The sequence below is a fragment of the Amblyomma mixtum genome, chromosome 8 (assembly GCF_055824585.1).
Source record: "Amblyomma mixtum isolate Tamu chromosome 8, ASM5582458v1, whole genome shotgun sequence".
In the NCBI taxonomy this organism is placed as follows: Eukaryota; Metazoa; Arthropoda; class Arachnida; order Ixodida; family Ixodidae; genus Amblyomma; species Amblyomma mixtum.
The window spans coordinates 135,360,418-135,376,597 of record NC_143019.1 but is presented as its reverse complement, the minus strand read 5'-3'; the positions used below and the strand labels follow the sequence as shown (position 1 = coordinate 135,376,597).

At 49.3% G+C, this 16,180-nt stretch overlaps 1 protein-coding gene across 1 annotated transcript; it reads right to left on the bottom strand.

Annotated features, from left to right (window-relative positions):
• Window positions 1-13,737: 13,737 nt before the first annotated feature.
• On the bottom strand, window positions 13,738-15,027 carry LOC149334545 (uncharacterized). Its single transcript, XM_089556268.1, has one exon. It carries the CDS (start codon window positions 14,986-14,988, stop codon window positions 13,738-13,740), a length of 1,251 nt encoding a protein of 416 aa, XP_089412394.1. The 5' UTR covers window positions 14,989-15,027.
• Window positions 15,028-16,180: the final 1,153 nt, after the last annotated feature.

Here is a 16,180-nt window from a genome sequence, read left to right as displayed (position 1 = left end):
TTCTCACATTGAGTTCAGCGTATGCTAGCAGAGAGGCAAAAATAAACTTAGTCTCTAGTGGCGCCATCTGGTAGTCAAAACGGGAACCATTACTGTCAACAAACCGCCTCTCTTAGGCCTAACAGCGGCAGAATCGTCACTCTAAATAAAAAATAAAGCAAATTTATCACTTATACGTTTTCTTCTAAGCAAGATGAGACGAAGCGAAAGACCGGTGCCCCATTTATGACCAGTGAACGGACAGAAAAAGGCAGCAACAACGAGAATTCAGTCCGAAGCGAGGGGTCCGGCTTTGAAGGGCGCCGCCATGTTTGTTGTCGTTCGAAGCAATGCTAGCAACCTTGGGCAACGCTCGAAGGCCCTCGAAATCTCGATAGAGTTCCGGGCTGCTCCGTCGACTCGATAGACTATTGACTCGATGGCCATTCAAACTGGCCGTGTAGCAGCGCTCGATCGCCTTCGAGTCGATAGGCTATCGATTCGAGGGCCTTCGAAATGCCCGTGTGACAGGGGTATTAGTTTCAGAAATGGGGGCAACACCTTCCCACGCCATGGGCAAAATCATATGGAACTGAAACCATAAAAATCATGGGCGGTAATCTTTGGGGTAAGCTGCAAAAAAAAAAAATCACTTGTTTCTCTAACCACAGAGCGCGTTGAAAAAAAAAAAAGAGAAAAAGAAAGCTCCACGATTTTTTGTTTAATTAAGGCTTGTGACACTTACAAACAGGCTCAGGTTTGCAACCGAGCCCGCTGTGTGCACCGCCATGCAGCGGAGCTTCCCAAGTGCACAGTCCACAGGCACTTGTACTCAGTTTTTAACCAGCGAGTGACCGGCGGTGGGAGTCGAACACCCCACCTCCCGCAGCCGAGACGGGCGTCTTAGCCACTACGCCACGACTGCGGTGATTAATCCTTGACATATAAAAGCATTTTCCTCGGCGATAAGACATTTCCTCCTTTCCAGGCGTGACGTCAGACAAGCTAGCGCAGCGCCACCCGTGACCGCTTAAACCGGCTTACTGACGCTTCGTCCATGCGCGACGCTTTTCATGTTGTAGGCGGCCGTCACGTGGTGATAACTGGTGATGTGGTGCTCGTTCCGCCATTACTTCTGACCGTGGTCGTCATTTCGACTTCGCATTATTCGCCAACCTACCCGTCCATAACATCAAGACGATCTTTTACCACCAGATTTTCTAAGGTCGACGGCTTTCCTCGGCAACTGAAGGCTTCGCTTATAGCGCTGGTTCTCCCTTCACACTGGATTGAGCGCCTACCCTTGGGTCCTGCTTGGCCTACGCACTACACTTCGCAATGACTGTTCCACATGTGCAGCAGAGCTCACGTCTGTTGCCACTGCTCGTGTTCCTGGCAAATATTTCGAGCACTCGCCAAGCACACCTGTCGACGTTTCCAACAACGCCGGCCGTCTACGCAGCTCTGTGCGCATCACAGTCGGTCAGCCTGCAGGAAAAGGAGGTTCCTTTTCTGCGCAGTTTATTGAGTACGAGCAGACAGTACGGGGGGTTGGCTTGATGTGATTGCATTTGTTATCCTGTTGTTGTGTTCGTATTTCAAGCAGGAATGATATGTCATAGGTTTCCTTTGCACGCGTGGTAGTGATTGTTGTGTTTCGATTTTGTATTTTCTAACGCTTTTAAAAGCTTCCCTTTCGTGAATAAAAATTCAGTTGATAGTCTGCGCTTGTGTTGTGTCTTCTTGTTCGCTTTGGTCCTCGTTTCTTTTTGCGCAGCTAAGTGTGAATGGTAAGCCGAAACCCTTTACAAGTTTAACAGCGGAACTGTATGTGGCTAGCTCCTGGTGTGAGCGTCTACGTATAGGGCTGGGGAAACTCGCGGTTAACGTGACCTGGCCGTCACCCACAACGAGGAAACGTCCGAGCATGCCCCACACCCGTGTTAGTAGAGGCTTCTAAGTTTTGTAACGTTCAAAAGCACTAATGAGAAAGTGTAATCGTAGAGACATTTTCTTTTCGGCACGGAGCAAGTTTGTGAATGGACTTCTTTCAACTGGGATTTGAAGCGCCTCGGAGTGGCCGGAGGCGACATTTCAAGCGGGCAGACGAAAGATGGACGGATCAATACCCTGTGAGCATTCTTTTACAGTTTTTTTCTGTCGTTGCAAGTGAAAGGCGGAAAAGCCATTTTACGACGCGTGGAAAATGGGCAAGAACGTGAATTAACAAGGTAAAAAGTGTTGCTGGTTAATGCCAGATCTTGTGGCGAAAAACAGCGCTTAAAGGGCAACTGCAGCACTTTTTTGAGAATTTCGTGATATTCAAGGATTCGAATCTAAATAGGCTTTACGTGAAGCATGCCAATTGTTTTTGCACTAGCATTTGAAGTAGTTACGTAATGGACGATTGAATTTTGCGCTGCTGCTCAATGCACTGGAGGTGTGCACGTAAGTTCAGCGTGACGTCACGGAAGGTCTGCCTTACATTACCACTGTCGTCAGCCACACCCTGCCCTGACTCGTTAGACGCTGCCAATCAACTCTCGGCAGGGTTTGCCTTTGATGGCGTTCCTTTTTTTCCTTCAAAGCAGGCGTTTGCGCGTTGGAAATGTATACCGATACCTTCGATGACGTCATCATGCGCCCCCCCCCCCCCTCCCAACTTGGCGTTGTGCGCTGCGGAGAACCTTAAAGGTCGTCCGGATTTGAATCAGGGACTACTTCACTATTTCAAGCGCTAAACCAAAAAGACTTCGCATGCTTTACCTGCAAGTTTCACACATTCTATCATCTCAAGCTCGTGTATTTCTAAAACCTATGCAGTTTCCCTTTTAAATCAGAGGCGGCGGCAAACGCGTCGCATCCCCACACTTCTTTGTCTCGTGTAAGCGCTGCTTTTTTGCTGCGAAAATGCGGTATTTATTTTTCAAACATTTTGTATATGCCATCGCTCGAATGGCACCCTTAACACGATGTCACCCTTCGAACATTTCCAGCGTTTCTTTTTTCCTCCACTTGCGAACTTCGGCTGTATATTCACTTGTGGAATTAAAAAAAAAGGTGTTATCATCTATTGTACTTTTTTTTCTACAAGACAGGCGCTCCAATGACTAGCGCTCTTCCCGCTGCCACACTACTTCTCTGAGCGGCGCATTAGGTAGGCCACGGCTCGCAGTCAATGCCAGGTTAGAGGAAATAGCTGACACATTGCTTCCTAACGTCAGCAGCTGTATAGGTAAAAATAAAATGAACTTAAGTTTCAGAAGCACAGAGTGAAACAAATGTGTACTGAGCGAGCACGAAATGCTGCCGCAGGACTGAACTGGTGCCTTTAAACACTGCGGCTTTACCGCATAGACCCTTGGAAAGAGGGGCGGTGAAGGGACAAGACTCCCTGCTTCCTCTGCCTGCAATTGCTTCAAGAAATGTCAACTTCATGCTTCGCAATCCTTTCTTCATAATGGCAGACATTTCGCTTAATTGCCTATTTGCCATAGCAATGCAGGAAAAACAACATGTAGTGTTCGCCTGCCCTGAGCCTCACTACATGTATTGCCGAGAAAACGGCCCGGCTAAGACGGAGACCTCCGCGATAACATGCATAATAACTGTTCAGTTATTACAAAACTTTCGAAAAAGTCATAAGCCAAGCTTTAATTTCGACATCTGATGTCACGGTTACGTTATACTGACATGACACACTCGGCGAAGTCCTCCAGTGCTCACTGAGTAATTTTTGACTATCGCTACCAACATATATGCTTTGCCAAAATCAGACCTGTGAAATTACATGCGACACACTCAGCATGTTCCGCAAATGGGAAACAAGCACCCTGGTCATGCCGTGAAGCTCTTTTTTTTCGCCGTCATCCATTCGGCAATGAATGGGGAAGGAAAAAAAGAAAAATAATAAATAACGCTTAGGACATTTACAAATAAAGGGGACAAAAGGGAGAGGCGGCAAAAAGACATGGGGCAGAAATGTCCGCCATGTATCAATTCTGCTGACCGACAGTACCAGGAAGATACATGTCAGGCAAAAGGCGCGAAAAAAAATGTGTTGCGCCTGTCAGTCACACTGATAGCAAAATTGAATGTTGTTACAGGACCTTCAGCTGCGGTGTACTAAAACGTCTCTTGGCGCTGGCGGTATATTATACCCCTGTCACACGGCCAGTTTCAATGGCCATCGAGTCGAGAGCCATCGAGATTTTCGATCGCCATTGAACTCGAGGGAGTTGTGGAGCTGCTACACGGCAAATCTCAATGGCCATTGAAATCGTTCTCGTGTCTTACGCCAAGCTCGTGTGGCGCCACAATCGCTGCTTTCGGTTTCGCGCAAATAACAAAAATATATTGACGAAACTTAACTAAATGTTGAAATACACTTTCTTGCAGTCATAAGGCGCGTTCACACTTGTTCAAAAATCCGGCAAGCGAAGCGGATTCGCTCGCCGCAAAAACTAGGACCTGTTCTCATCTGTTGACGCCCGGGCGAGTTGGAACGGCCGCGCCGCTGCTGCTTCTCGCTTTGCGCACCACGTCGCCGCTCGCGACGTACACAGATACAGTGAGAAAAGAGCATAAATTTATGCTGTCTACGTACCACGAGCGTATGCACGCTTACGTACGCTAAACGCAGGCGCATTCTCACATTGAGTTCAGCGTATGCTAGCAGAGAGGCAAAAATAAACTTAGTCTCTAGTGGCGCCATCTGGTAGTCAAAACGGGAACCATTACTGTCAACAAACCGCCTCTCTTAGGCCTAACAGCGGCAGAATCGTCACTCTAAATAAAAAATAAAGCAAATTTATCACTTATACGTTTTCTTCTAGGCAAGATGAGACGAAGCGAAAGACCGGTGCCCCATTTATGACCAGTGAACGGACAGAAAAAGGCAGCAACAACGAGAATTCAGTCCGAAGCGAGGGGTCCGGCTTTGAAGGGCGCCGCCATGTTTGTTGTCGTTCGAAGCAATGCTAGCAACCTTGGGCAACGCTCGAAGGCCCTCGAAATCTCGATAGAGTTCCGGGCTGCTCCGTCGACTCGATAGACTATTGACTCGATGGCCATTCAAACTGGCCGTGTAGCAGCGCTCGATCGCCTTCGAGTCGATAGGCTATCGATTCGAGGGCCTTCGAAATGCCCGTGTGACAGGGGTATTAGTTTCAGAAATGGGGGCAACACCTTCCCACGCCATGGGCAAAATCATATGGAACTGAAACCATAAAAATCATGGGCGGTAATCTTTGGGGTAAGCTGCAAAAAAAAAAAATCACTTGTTTCTCTAACCACAGAGCGCGTTGAAAAAAAAAAGAGAAAAAGAAAGCTCCACGATTTTTTGTTTAATTAAGGCTTGTGACACTTACAAACAGGCTCAGGTTTGCAACCGAGCCCGCTGTGTGCACCGCCATGCAGCGGAGCTTCCCAAGTGCACAGTCCACAGGCACTTGTACTCAGTTTTTAACCAGCGAGTGACCGGCGGTGGGAGTCGAACACCCCACCTCCCGCAGCCGAGACGGGCGTCTTAGCCACTACGCCACGACTGCGGTGATTAATCCTTGACATATAAAAGCATTTTCCTCGGCGATAAGACATTTCCTCCTTTCCAGGCGTGACGTCAGACAAGCTAGCGCAGCGCCACCCGTGACCGCTTAAACCGGCTTACTGACGCTTCGTCCATGCGCGACGCTTTTCATGTTGTAGGCGGCCGTCACGTGGTGATAACTGGTGATGTGGTGCTCGTTCCGCCATTACTTCTGACCGTGGTCGTCATTTCGACTTCGCATTATTCGCCAACCTACCCGTCCATAACATCAAGACGATCTTTTACCACCAGATTTTCTAAGGTCGACGGCTTTCCTCGGCAACTGAAGGCTTCGCTTATAGCGCTGGTTCTCCCTTCACACTGGATTGAGCGCCTACCCTTGGGTCCTGCTTGGCCTACGCACTACACTTCGCAATGACTGTTCCACATGTGCAGCAGAGCTCACGTCTGTTGCCACTGCTCGTGTTCCTGGCAAATATTTCGAGCACTCGCCAAGCACACCTGTCGACGTTTCCAACAACGCCGGCCGTCTACGCAGCTCTGTGCGCATCACAGTCGGTCAGCCTGCAGGAAAAGGAGGTTCCTTTTCTGCGCAGTTTATTGAGTACGAGCAGACAGTACGGGGGGTTGGCTTGATGTGATTGCATTTGTTATCCTGTTGTTGTGTTCGTATTTCAAGCAGGAATGATATGTCATAGGTTTCCTTTGCACGCGTGGTAGTGATTGTTGTGTTTCGATTTTGTATTTTCTAACGCTTTTAAAAGCTTCCCTTTCGTGAATAAAAATTCAGTTGATAGTCTGCGCTTGTGTTGTGTCTTCTTGTTCGCTTTGGTCCTCGTTTCTTTTTGCGCAGCTAAGTGTGAATGGTAAGCCGAAACCCTTTACAAGTTTAACAGCGGAACTGTATGTGGCTAGCTCCTGGTGTGAGCGTCTACGTATAGGGCTGGGGAAACTCGCGGTTAACGTGACCTGGCCGTCACCCACAACGAGGAAACGTCCGAGCATGCCCCACACCCGTGTTAGTAGAGGCTTCTAAGTTTTGTAACGTTCAAAAGCACTAATGAGAAAGTGTAATCGTAGAGACATTTTCTTTTCGGCACGGAGCAAGTTTGTGAATGGACTTCTTTCAACTGGGATTTGAAGCGCCTCGGAGTGGCCGGAGGCGACATTTCAAGCGGGCAGACGAAAGATGGACGGATCAATACCCTGTGAGCATTCTTTTACAGTTTTTTTCTGTCGTTGCAAGTGAAAGGCGGAAAAGCCATTTTACGACGCGTGGAAAATGGGCAAGAACGTGAATTAACAAGGTAAAAAGTGTTGCTGGTTAATGCCAGATCTTGTGGCGAAAAACAGCGCTTAAAGGGCAACTGCAGCACTTTTTTGAGAATTTCGTGATATTCAAGGATTCGAATCTAAATAGGCTTTACGTGAAGCATGCCAATTGTTTTTGCACTAGCATTTGAAGTAGTTACGTAATGGACGATTGAATTTTGCGCTGCTGCTCAATGCACTGGAGGTGTGCACGCAAGTTCAGCGTGACGTCACGGAAGCTCTGCCTTACATTACCACTGTCGTCAGCCACACCCTGCCCTGACTCGTTAGACGCTGCCAATCAACTCTCGGCAGGGTTTGCCTTTGATGGCGTTCCTTTTTTTCCTTCAAAGCAGGCGTTTGCGCGTTGGAAATGTATACCGATACCTTCGATGACGTCATCATGCGCCCCCCCCCCCCCCTCCCAACTTGGCGTTGTGCGCTGCGGAGAACCTTAAAGGTCGTCCGGATTTGAATCAGGGACTACTTCACTATTTCAAGCGCTAAACCAAAAAGACTTCGCATGCTTTACCTGCAAGTTTCACACATTCTATCATCTCAAGCTCGTGTATTTCTAAAACCTATGCAGTTTCCCTTTTAAATCAGAGGCGGCGGCAAACGCGTCGCATCCCCACACTTCTTTGTCTCGTGTAAGCGCTGCTTTTTTGCTGCGAAAATGCGGTATTTATTTTTCAAACATTTTGTATATGCCATCGCTCGAATGGCACCCTTAACACGATGTCACCCTTCGAACATTTCCAGCGTTTCTTTTTTCCTCCACTTGCGAACTTCGGCTGTATATTCACTTGTGGAATTAAAAAAAAAGGTGTTATCATCTATTGTACTTTTTTTTCTACAAGACAGGCGCTCCAATGACTAGCGCTCTTCCCGCTGCCACACTACTTCTCTGAGCGGCGCATTAGGTAGGCCACGGCTCGCAGTCAATGCCAGGTTAGAGGAAATAGCTGACACATTGCTTCCTAACGTCAGCAGCTGTATAGGTAAAAATAAAATGAACTTAAGTTTCAGAAGCACAGAGTGAAACAAATGTGTACTGAGCGAGCACGAAATGCTGCCGCAGGACTGAACTGGTGCCTTTAAACACTGCGGCTTTACCGCATAGACCCTTGGAAAGAGGGGCGGTGAAGGGACAAGACTCCCTGCTTCCTCTGCCTGCAATTGCTTCAAGAAATGTCAACTTCATGCTTCGCAATCCTTTCTTCATAATGGCAGACATTTCGCTTAATTGCCTATTTGCCATAGCAATGCAGGAAAAACAACATGTAGTGTTCGCCTGCCCTGAGCCTCACTACATGTATTGCCGAGAAAACGGCCCGGCTAAGACGGAGACCTCCGCGATAACATGCATAATAACTGTTCAGTTATTACAAAACTTTCGAAAAAGTCATAAGCCAAGCTTTAATTTCGACATCTGATGTCACGGTTACGTTATACTGACATGACACACTCGGCGAAGTCCTCCAGTGCTCACTGAGTAATTTTTGACTATCGCTACCAACATATATGCTTTGCCAAAATCAGACCTGTGAAATTACATGCGACACACTCAGCATGTTCCGCAAATGGGAAACAAGCACCCTGGTCATGCCGTGAAGCTCTTTTTTTTCGCCGTCATCCATTCGGCAATGAATGGGGAAGGAAAAAAAGAAAAATAATAAATAACGCTTAGGACATTTACAAATAAAGGGGACAAAAGGGAGAGGCGGCAAAAAGACATGGGGCAGAAATGTCCGCCATGTATCAATTCTGCTGACCGACAGTACCAGGAAGATACATGTCAGGCAAAAGGCGCGAAAAAAAATGTGTTGCGCCTGTCAGTCACACTGATAGCAAAATTGAATGTTGTTACAGGACCTTCAGCTGCGGTGTACTAAAACGTCTCTTGGCGCTGGCGGTATATTATACCCCTGTCACACGGCCAGTTTCAATGGCCATCGAGTCGAGAGCCATCGAGATTTTCGATCGCCATTGAACTCGAGGGAGTTGTGGAGCTGCTACACGGCAAATCTCAATGGCCATTGAAATCGTTCTCGTGTCTTACGCCAAGCTCGTGTGGCGCCACAATCGCTGCTTTCGGTTTCGCGCAAATAACAAAAATATATTGACGAAACTTAACTAAATGTTGAAATACACTTTCTTGCAGTCATAAGGCGCGTTCACACTTGTTCAAAAATCCGGCAAGCGAAGCGGATTCGCTCGCCGCAAAAACTAGGACCTGTTCTCATCTGTTGACGCCCGGGCGAGTTGGAACGGCCGCGCCGCTGCTGCTTCTCGCTTTGCGCACCACGTCGCCGCTCGCGACGTACACAGATACAGTGAGAAAAGAGCATAAATTTATGCTGTCTACGTACCACGAGCGTATGCACGCTTACGTACGCTAAACGCAGGCGCATTCTCACATTGAGTTCAGCGTATGCTAGCAGAGAGGCAAAAATAAACTTAGTCTCTAGTGGCGCCATCTGGTAGTCAAAACGGGAACCATTACTGTCAACAAACCGCCTCTCTTAGGCCTAACAGCGGCAGAATCGTCACTCTAAATAAAAAATAAAGCAAATTTATCACTTATACGTTTTCTTCTAGGCAAGATGAGACGAAGCGAAAGACCGGTGCCCCATTTATGACCAGTGAACGGACAGAAAAAGGCAGCAACAACGAGAATTCAGTCCGAAGCGAGGGGTCCGGCTTTGAAGGGCGCCGCCATGTTTGTTGTCGTTCGAAGCAATGCTAGCAACCTTGGGCAACGCTCGAAGGCCCTCGAAATCTCGATAGAGTTCCGGGCTGCTCCGTCGACTCGATAGACTATTGACTCGATGGCCATTCAAACTGGCCGTGTAGCAGCGCTCGATCGCCTTCGAGTCGATAGGCTATCGATTCGAGGGCCTTCGAAATGCCCGTGTGACAGGGGTATTAGTTTCAGAAATGGGGGCAACACCTTCCCACGCCATGGGCAAAATCATATGGAACTGAAACCATAAAAATCATGGGCGGTAATCTTTGGGGTAAGCTGCAAAAAAAAAAAATCACTTGTTTCTCTAACCACAGAGCGCGTTGAAAAAAAAAAAGAGAAAAAGAAAGCTCCACGATTTTTTGTTTAATTAAGGCTTGTGACACTTACAAACAGGCTCAGGTTTGCAACCGAGCCCGCTGTGTGCACCGCCATGCAGCGGAGCTTCCCAAGTGCACAGTCCACAGGCACTTGTACTCAGTTTTTAACCAGCGAGTGACCGGCGGTGGGAGTCGAACACCCCACCTCCCGCAGCCGAGACGGGCGTCTTAGCCACTACGCCACGACTGCTTTTTTTTTTTTTTTTTCTTTATTGCCTGGCTTTGACACACAAACTGGACAACACAAACAATCAACAAAAGACAATAACTATGTACACACTACTTGTGGTCAGCCAGCATAAATCAGGCTTCGTCCAATTAAAATTCACGCAAAGTACAGAGCGGCTCTACTCTTGAGAGCCACTCCGGAGGCTCCGCAGCGGCTTTCTGAATGGCGAGAAACATGTCCATGCTTTCGCGGAAATAAATTCTAGCAGGTCTTGCGTCTCTGTCACAATGGTAGCCTGCCATTCTGGAGCGCCATATACAGTGGAGGCCTGTCAGCATTATTAAATCGAAAGGCACCCCATCCTCATTTTCAACACATAAGAACCGGATGCCATACGGGTCTAGTGGAAATTCTTTCTTTAATGTTCGCTGCAATACATCCCAAAAATAAACCCCTTCCCAACAGTGTAAAAATACATGGTCTATTGTTTCCGGCTTTCTGCAAATTAAACAGTTAGATCCCCAAGGTAAAAATAATTCCTTTCCTTCTAAAAATTTTTTAACCGGTAAGGTTCCGGTGTGCAGCTTAAAAAAGAAGGTTTTCGTTCCTGATGGCACCTGCATATTTTTAACTCTCTTTAAAACATCTTTGCCTTGGCCTCCACTGTACAAGGCCCTGTACAAGGGCACCGGGAAAACTACATCGCACAAAGCACGGTAGAGTTTCTTTCTTTTCACAGTCGACAGAAAGTCATTTGAAAACCGCGCGGAAAGAAACCTTACACTGGCAACGATTTCCCGGTAAAAACCGGTGACCCTACTGTAAACCTCAGCAGTTCCTACTATGTACTCTGGAAGTAGATGCCGCAGCCTAACTTGGCATACGGTACGCAAAAACGGGTCTCTTGTGTCCCGAAGAAACAAAAAACGATTGACCAGCTGTCTCAAAAACAAATGGCCCAGTCCCAGCCCGCCTTCTTGAACCCGTCGGAACAGGTTGGTCCGGCTGCAGCGCTCCCATTCAGACGACCAGACAAAGACGGCGAAAATTCGGTGCAGCTTTTGAATGCTTAGCCGTGAACAGTGCAACACCTGCATTACGTACCAGAGCCTGCTGATAAAGAACAAGTTGCAAACAGTGGCTCTGGCGAAAATGGACAAGGTCGTTCCTTTCCACTTATCCGCTCTCTCCCGTATCTCTTTAATCTGTCCTGTCCAATACTGTTCACTGTCACGGTAAGCAGCAAGTGGAACGCCCAAGTATTTATCTGGCGTTGTCGTCCAAGGCACGCTGGCAAACAGCTCAGGCGTAGATGCCCACCCGCCATGCCACAGCCCGAGGCACTTCGACCAGTTAACCCCGCTTCCTGTAGCTTGGCTGAAATCTCGTACACACTGAACAGCCTCGCTTATGCTTCCCTCGTCAACGGAAAACACAGCAATGTCATCTGCATACGCCAAGAGCTTTACTTCGGCTGCTTGTAAAGTGAATCCGTTAATACTATTGTTTTTCAGAATCTTTAAACAAAGGGTCTCCACATAAATACAAAATAAAAGGGGGCTGAGGGGACAGCCCTGGCGCACCGAACGCTGCACGCTAATGGGGGCCCCCAGACTCTTGTTAACTATCAATCTCGTCGTGCAGTTCCGGTATGCCAGGGCCACACCCTCGCGGATAACAGAACCAACATTAACATGGCCTAATACTGAAAACAAAAGTTCATGGGCAACGCAGTCAAAAGCCTTTTCCAAATCGATCTGAAGAATAGCCACCTGACCATCAGTGTCATCACAGGTTTCTAAGACACTGCGCGCAACGTGTATATTTGTAAAAATAGACCGCCCTTTAATCCCGCAGGTCTGATGCGGACCAACTAATAAATGAATCACGGTCTGCAACCTTCGTGCCAAAATCTTCATGTAAATTTTGTACTCGACGTTAGTGAGTGCTATGGGTCGGTATGCTGTTACCAATCGAAATCTGTCTATGTCGTCCGTCTTGGGAATAAGCACAGTATGGGACGACCCATAGGACGGAGGCAGTGCTTTTACTTTATAGGCTTCATTAAAGATTACCTGCAAGACCGGGGAAATTACATTTTTAAATTCTTTGTAGAATGCCGCGCTGAACCCGTCCGGTCCAGGCGACTTACCAGGGTTTAAACTATCTATTGCCTGCTCAACTTCCAATTGAGTTATCGCCTGCTCTAATCTGTCTTTAGTTTCGTCGTCCAGGCGCGGCATCTCGGCCAGAAACGCCTCCTTAAAAGTGACAACGTCTACCGGATGCAATGCGAAGAGCGCCTGGTAATGCTCGAAAAAAGCTGCTTTGATATGATCGATGTCCGTTTTAGAAACACCTCTCCATTCTATTTCGTTTATGTGGTTTCTTTCGGCGCGGGCTTTTTCTAAACCAAGCGCTCGTTTCGTTGGCGCTTCCCCTGCGGCCATGTCTTCTGCCCTTGCCCTCACCAGCGCTCCCCGATAACGTTCTTCTTCGATAAGCTGTAACTTTTGTTTGGCTTTCCTTATGTCTTCTATCCATTTACCAGGCGCTCGGCATTCCTGTTTTATCATCTTCTGAAGCAGTGCCTTTAGCTCCATTTCCTCTTTTTTTGCTTCATGACGTATACAGGTGGCTCTATCTATTGCTTTTAATTTTAAAGTTTCTTTAGTGAGCTCCCACTGCTGCCAAATCCTCATGGTACTACTTGGTTCTATTTTTGCTACTTCTTCCCTTACAGCACGGTTATAAAATTCGTCCTGGAGTAGCTTCTCATTTAACTTCCACATTTCCCATGAAAAACCATTCCCCTTCTTAATGAATCCTATGCAGCATTGAACCAAACAGTGGTCAGAAAACGAAACCGGCAGAACTACATAACTATTGCATTTAGGGACCGTTTCCGCGGATGCATAAATTCGGTCTAGCCGTGCGTGACTTGTGCCCTCGAATCGTGTGTACCTTACAGCACGCGTTCCTTCAAGACACTCTGCTACATCCTCGAGGTTGCAGTTCACAATCATTCGTAACAACACTTCGGTGCTTTTATCCCTGAAACCTCGGACGCTTGTCTTGTCGCGCGCACTAAGAACACAGTTGTAATCGCCCATAACAATGAGCTGCCTGTCCGTGCGAAGCCGTTCTTCGACGCTTTCAAAAAACGCGGCTCGGCCATCAACCACATTAGGTGCATACAGACAAACAATGCGCCAGTCGATGTTACAGAGCGAAAAATCGATGGACACGTATCGACCCGACAGGCACGAATGATGGCCGTGTACTTCTATCCCCGGCAACTTCTTAACAAAAAGAATACAGCCAGCCGATGTGCCTACAGCATGGCTAACGACGGCAAAATACCTAGACGTGAAACGTCGCACCATGCTCCCGGTCTCCTCCTCCCCGTCGACCTTGGTCTCCTGCACTGCCAGTATATCGATATCTTGCTCCGTTACAAGTCGGTACAGCTGGCTTTGTTTTCTTTTACCTGCCAGGCCTCTAACGTTTAGGGTGGCGACTTTAAACGGAGTTGCAGAAGCCATTTTAACTTAGGAAGAGGAGACCGAAAGCATGGTGCTTACCTCTCGCGTCCAGCATGTCGCTAGACGATGCCGTCACCGCCGGTGTCACCCGGCGCGAGCACGTGCTCCTGGTCAGGCGGCGCCTTGTCGCCGCCACGCTTATCAGTCGGGACCTTCGGGCGCGGCCGCAGGCTGGGCCGTCGCGCTTGCGGCGTCTTTGCCGGCGGTTCCTCCACGCTGGGCTCTGCTGCCTTCTCCCCGTTGGCCTTGGTCTCGGCGTGCGAACGCTTCGCAGGTGTAGTCACGCCGACGTTCACGCGGGAGTCGGCCTTGTCGTCGTGGCTCTCGCTGGCCGCCTTGCGTTCCACGTCCACGTGCACGGGCGGGCTCGCTCCATCGTTGGGCGTTTCCACTGGCGTCGAAGGCGAGTCAGCAGCTGGCGACCCGCTCTCCTGTGCGACAGCCGTGTCGGTGTTGCTACTAGCAACAGCTGGCTGAACCGCCACCCCGTCCGTTTTGCCCGCGTCGTCGATACCGCTCGCTGCTTCCTCCGCTTCGACGACGTCCATGAGCTCTGCGGAGTCGCTCGCCGCTACACGGCCGGTTGCCGACGCGTAGGTGCGCACGCAGTCAGCCTCGGAGTGTCCATAGCGACGGCACTTTGAGCACCTGGGCACCTTGCAATCACGGCGCACGTGCCCCGTCCCGCCGCAGCGCAGGCACTGCATCGGCCGCCCGGGCACCACCACGAGAGCCAACTCGCCGGCGACACGAACCTGGTGGGGTAGGTCATCCACCTTCATGCCAGGCTTCATCTTTAGCAGCACGGTCCTCGTGGTGGACCCCTTCTCCTTCATGCCGGCGACGCGCCACCGCTCCCGGGTGACCTCGGTCACGTTGCCGAACGCCGCGAAAGCTGTCCGGATGTCCTCGTCGGCGACGCCGTGCAACATCCAGTGCAGGCGAAGCTTCACCTGGTGGTCTTCTGGGTCGAAGACGATGCAGCGGCGTCCCTTAACCTCGAGCTCCTTCATGGCGGCCAGTTTCTTTGCGGCATCCCCACTGCTGAAGGTTACCGCCCACACGTGGTTAATCTGGTACGCCCCCAACGCCACGACGTCGGGGAGCGCACCCACGTTAGCGAGGGCGTCTCTGAAGTCTTCGACCCTGTAGGGTCGCACACGCACGTCGCCGTGCAGAAAAACCGTGTTTAAAACAACACGTCCGGTGGGCAGGGTAGGCAGCACGATCTCGTAGTCCTTATCAGCGTCGCTGGCAAACCTGTTTCCGCGGCCGGCAACGGCCGCTATCGCCGCTCCGTGGGAGCCCATGATTCTGCGTCCGTCACGCTGGGTGGCTGGAAGTAGAATGACTACGCCACGACTGCGGTGATTAATCCTTGACATATAAAAGCATTTTCCTCGGCGATAAGACATTTCCTCCTTTCCAGGCGTGACGTCAGACAAGCTAGCGCAGCGCCACCCGTGACCGCTTAAACCGGCTTACTGACGCTTCGTCCATGCGCGACGCTTTTCATGTTGTAGGCGGCCGTCACGTGGTGATAACTGGTGATGTGGTGCTCGTTCCGCCATTACTTCTGACCGTGGTCGTCATTTCGACTTCGCATTATTCGCCAACCTACCCGTCCATAACATCAAGACGATCTTTTACCACCAGATTTTCTAAGGTCGACGGCTTTCCTCGGCAACTGAAGGCTTCGCTTATAGCGCTGGTTCTCCCTTCACACTGGATTGAGCGCCTACCCTTGGGTCCTGCTTGGCCTACGCACTACACTTCGCAATGACTGTTCCACATGTGCAGCAGAGCTCACGTCTGTTGCCACTGCTCGTGTTCCTGGCAAATATTTCGAGCACTCGCCAAGCACACCTGTCGACGTTTCCAACAACGCCGGCCGTCTACGCAGCTCTGTGCGCATCACAGTCGGTCAGCCTGCAGGAAAAGGAGGTTCCTTTTCTGCGCAGTTTATTGAGTACGAGCAGACAGTACGGGGGGTTGGCTTGATGTGATTGCATTTGTTATCCTGTTGTTGTGTTCGTATTTCAAGCAGGAATGATATGTCATAGGTTTCCTTTGCACGCGTGGTAGTGATTGTTGTGTTTCGATTTTGTATTTTCTAACGCTTTTAAAAGCTTCCCTTTCGTGAATAAAAATTCAGTTGATAGTCTGCGCTTGTGTTGTGTCTTCTTGTTCGCTTTGGTCCTCGTTTCTTTTTGCGCAGCTAAGTGTGAATGGTAAGCCGAAACCCTTTACAAGTTTAACAGCGGAACTGTATGTGGCTAGCTCCTGGTGTGAGCGTCTACGTATAGGGCTGGGGAAACTCGCGGTTAACGTGACCTGGCCGTCACCCACAACGAGGAAACGTCCGAGCATGCCCCACACCCGTGTTAGTAGAGGCTTCTAAGTTTTGTAACGTTCAAAAGCACTAATGAGAAAGTGTAATCGTAGAGACATTTTCTTTTCGGCACGGAGCAAGTTTGTGAATGGACTTCTTTCAACTGGGAT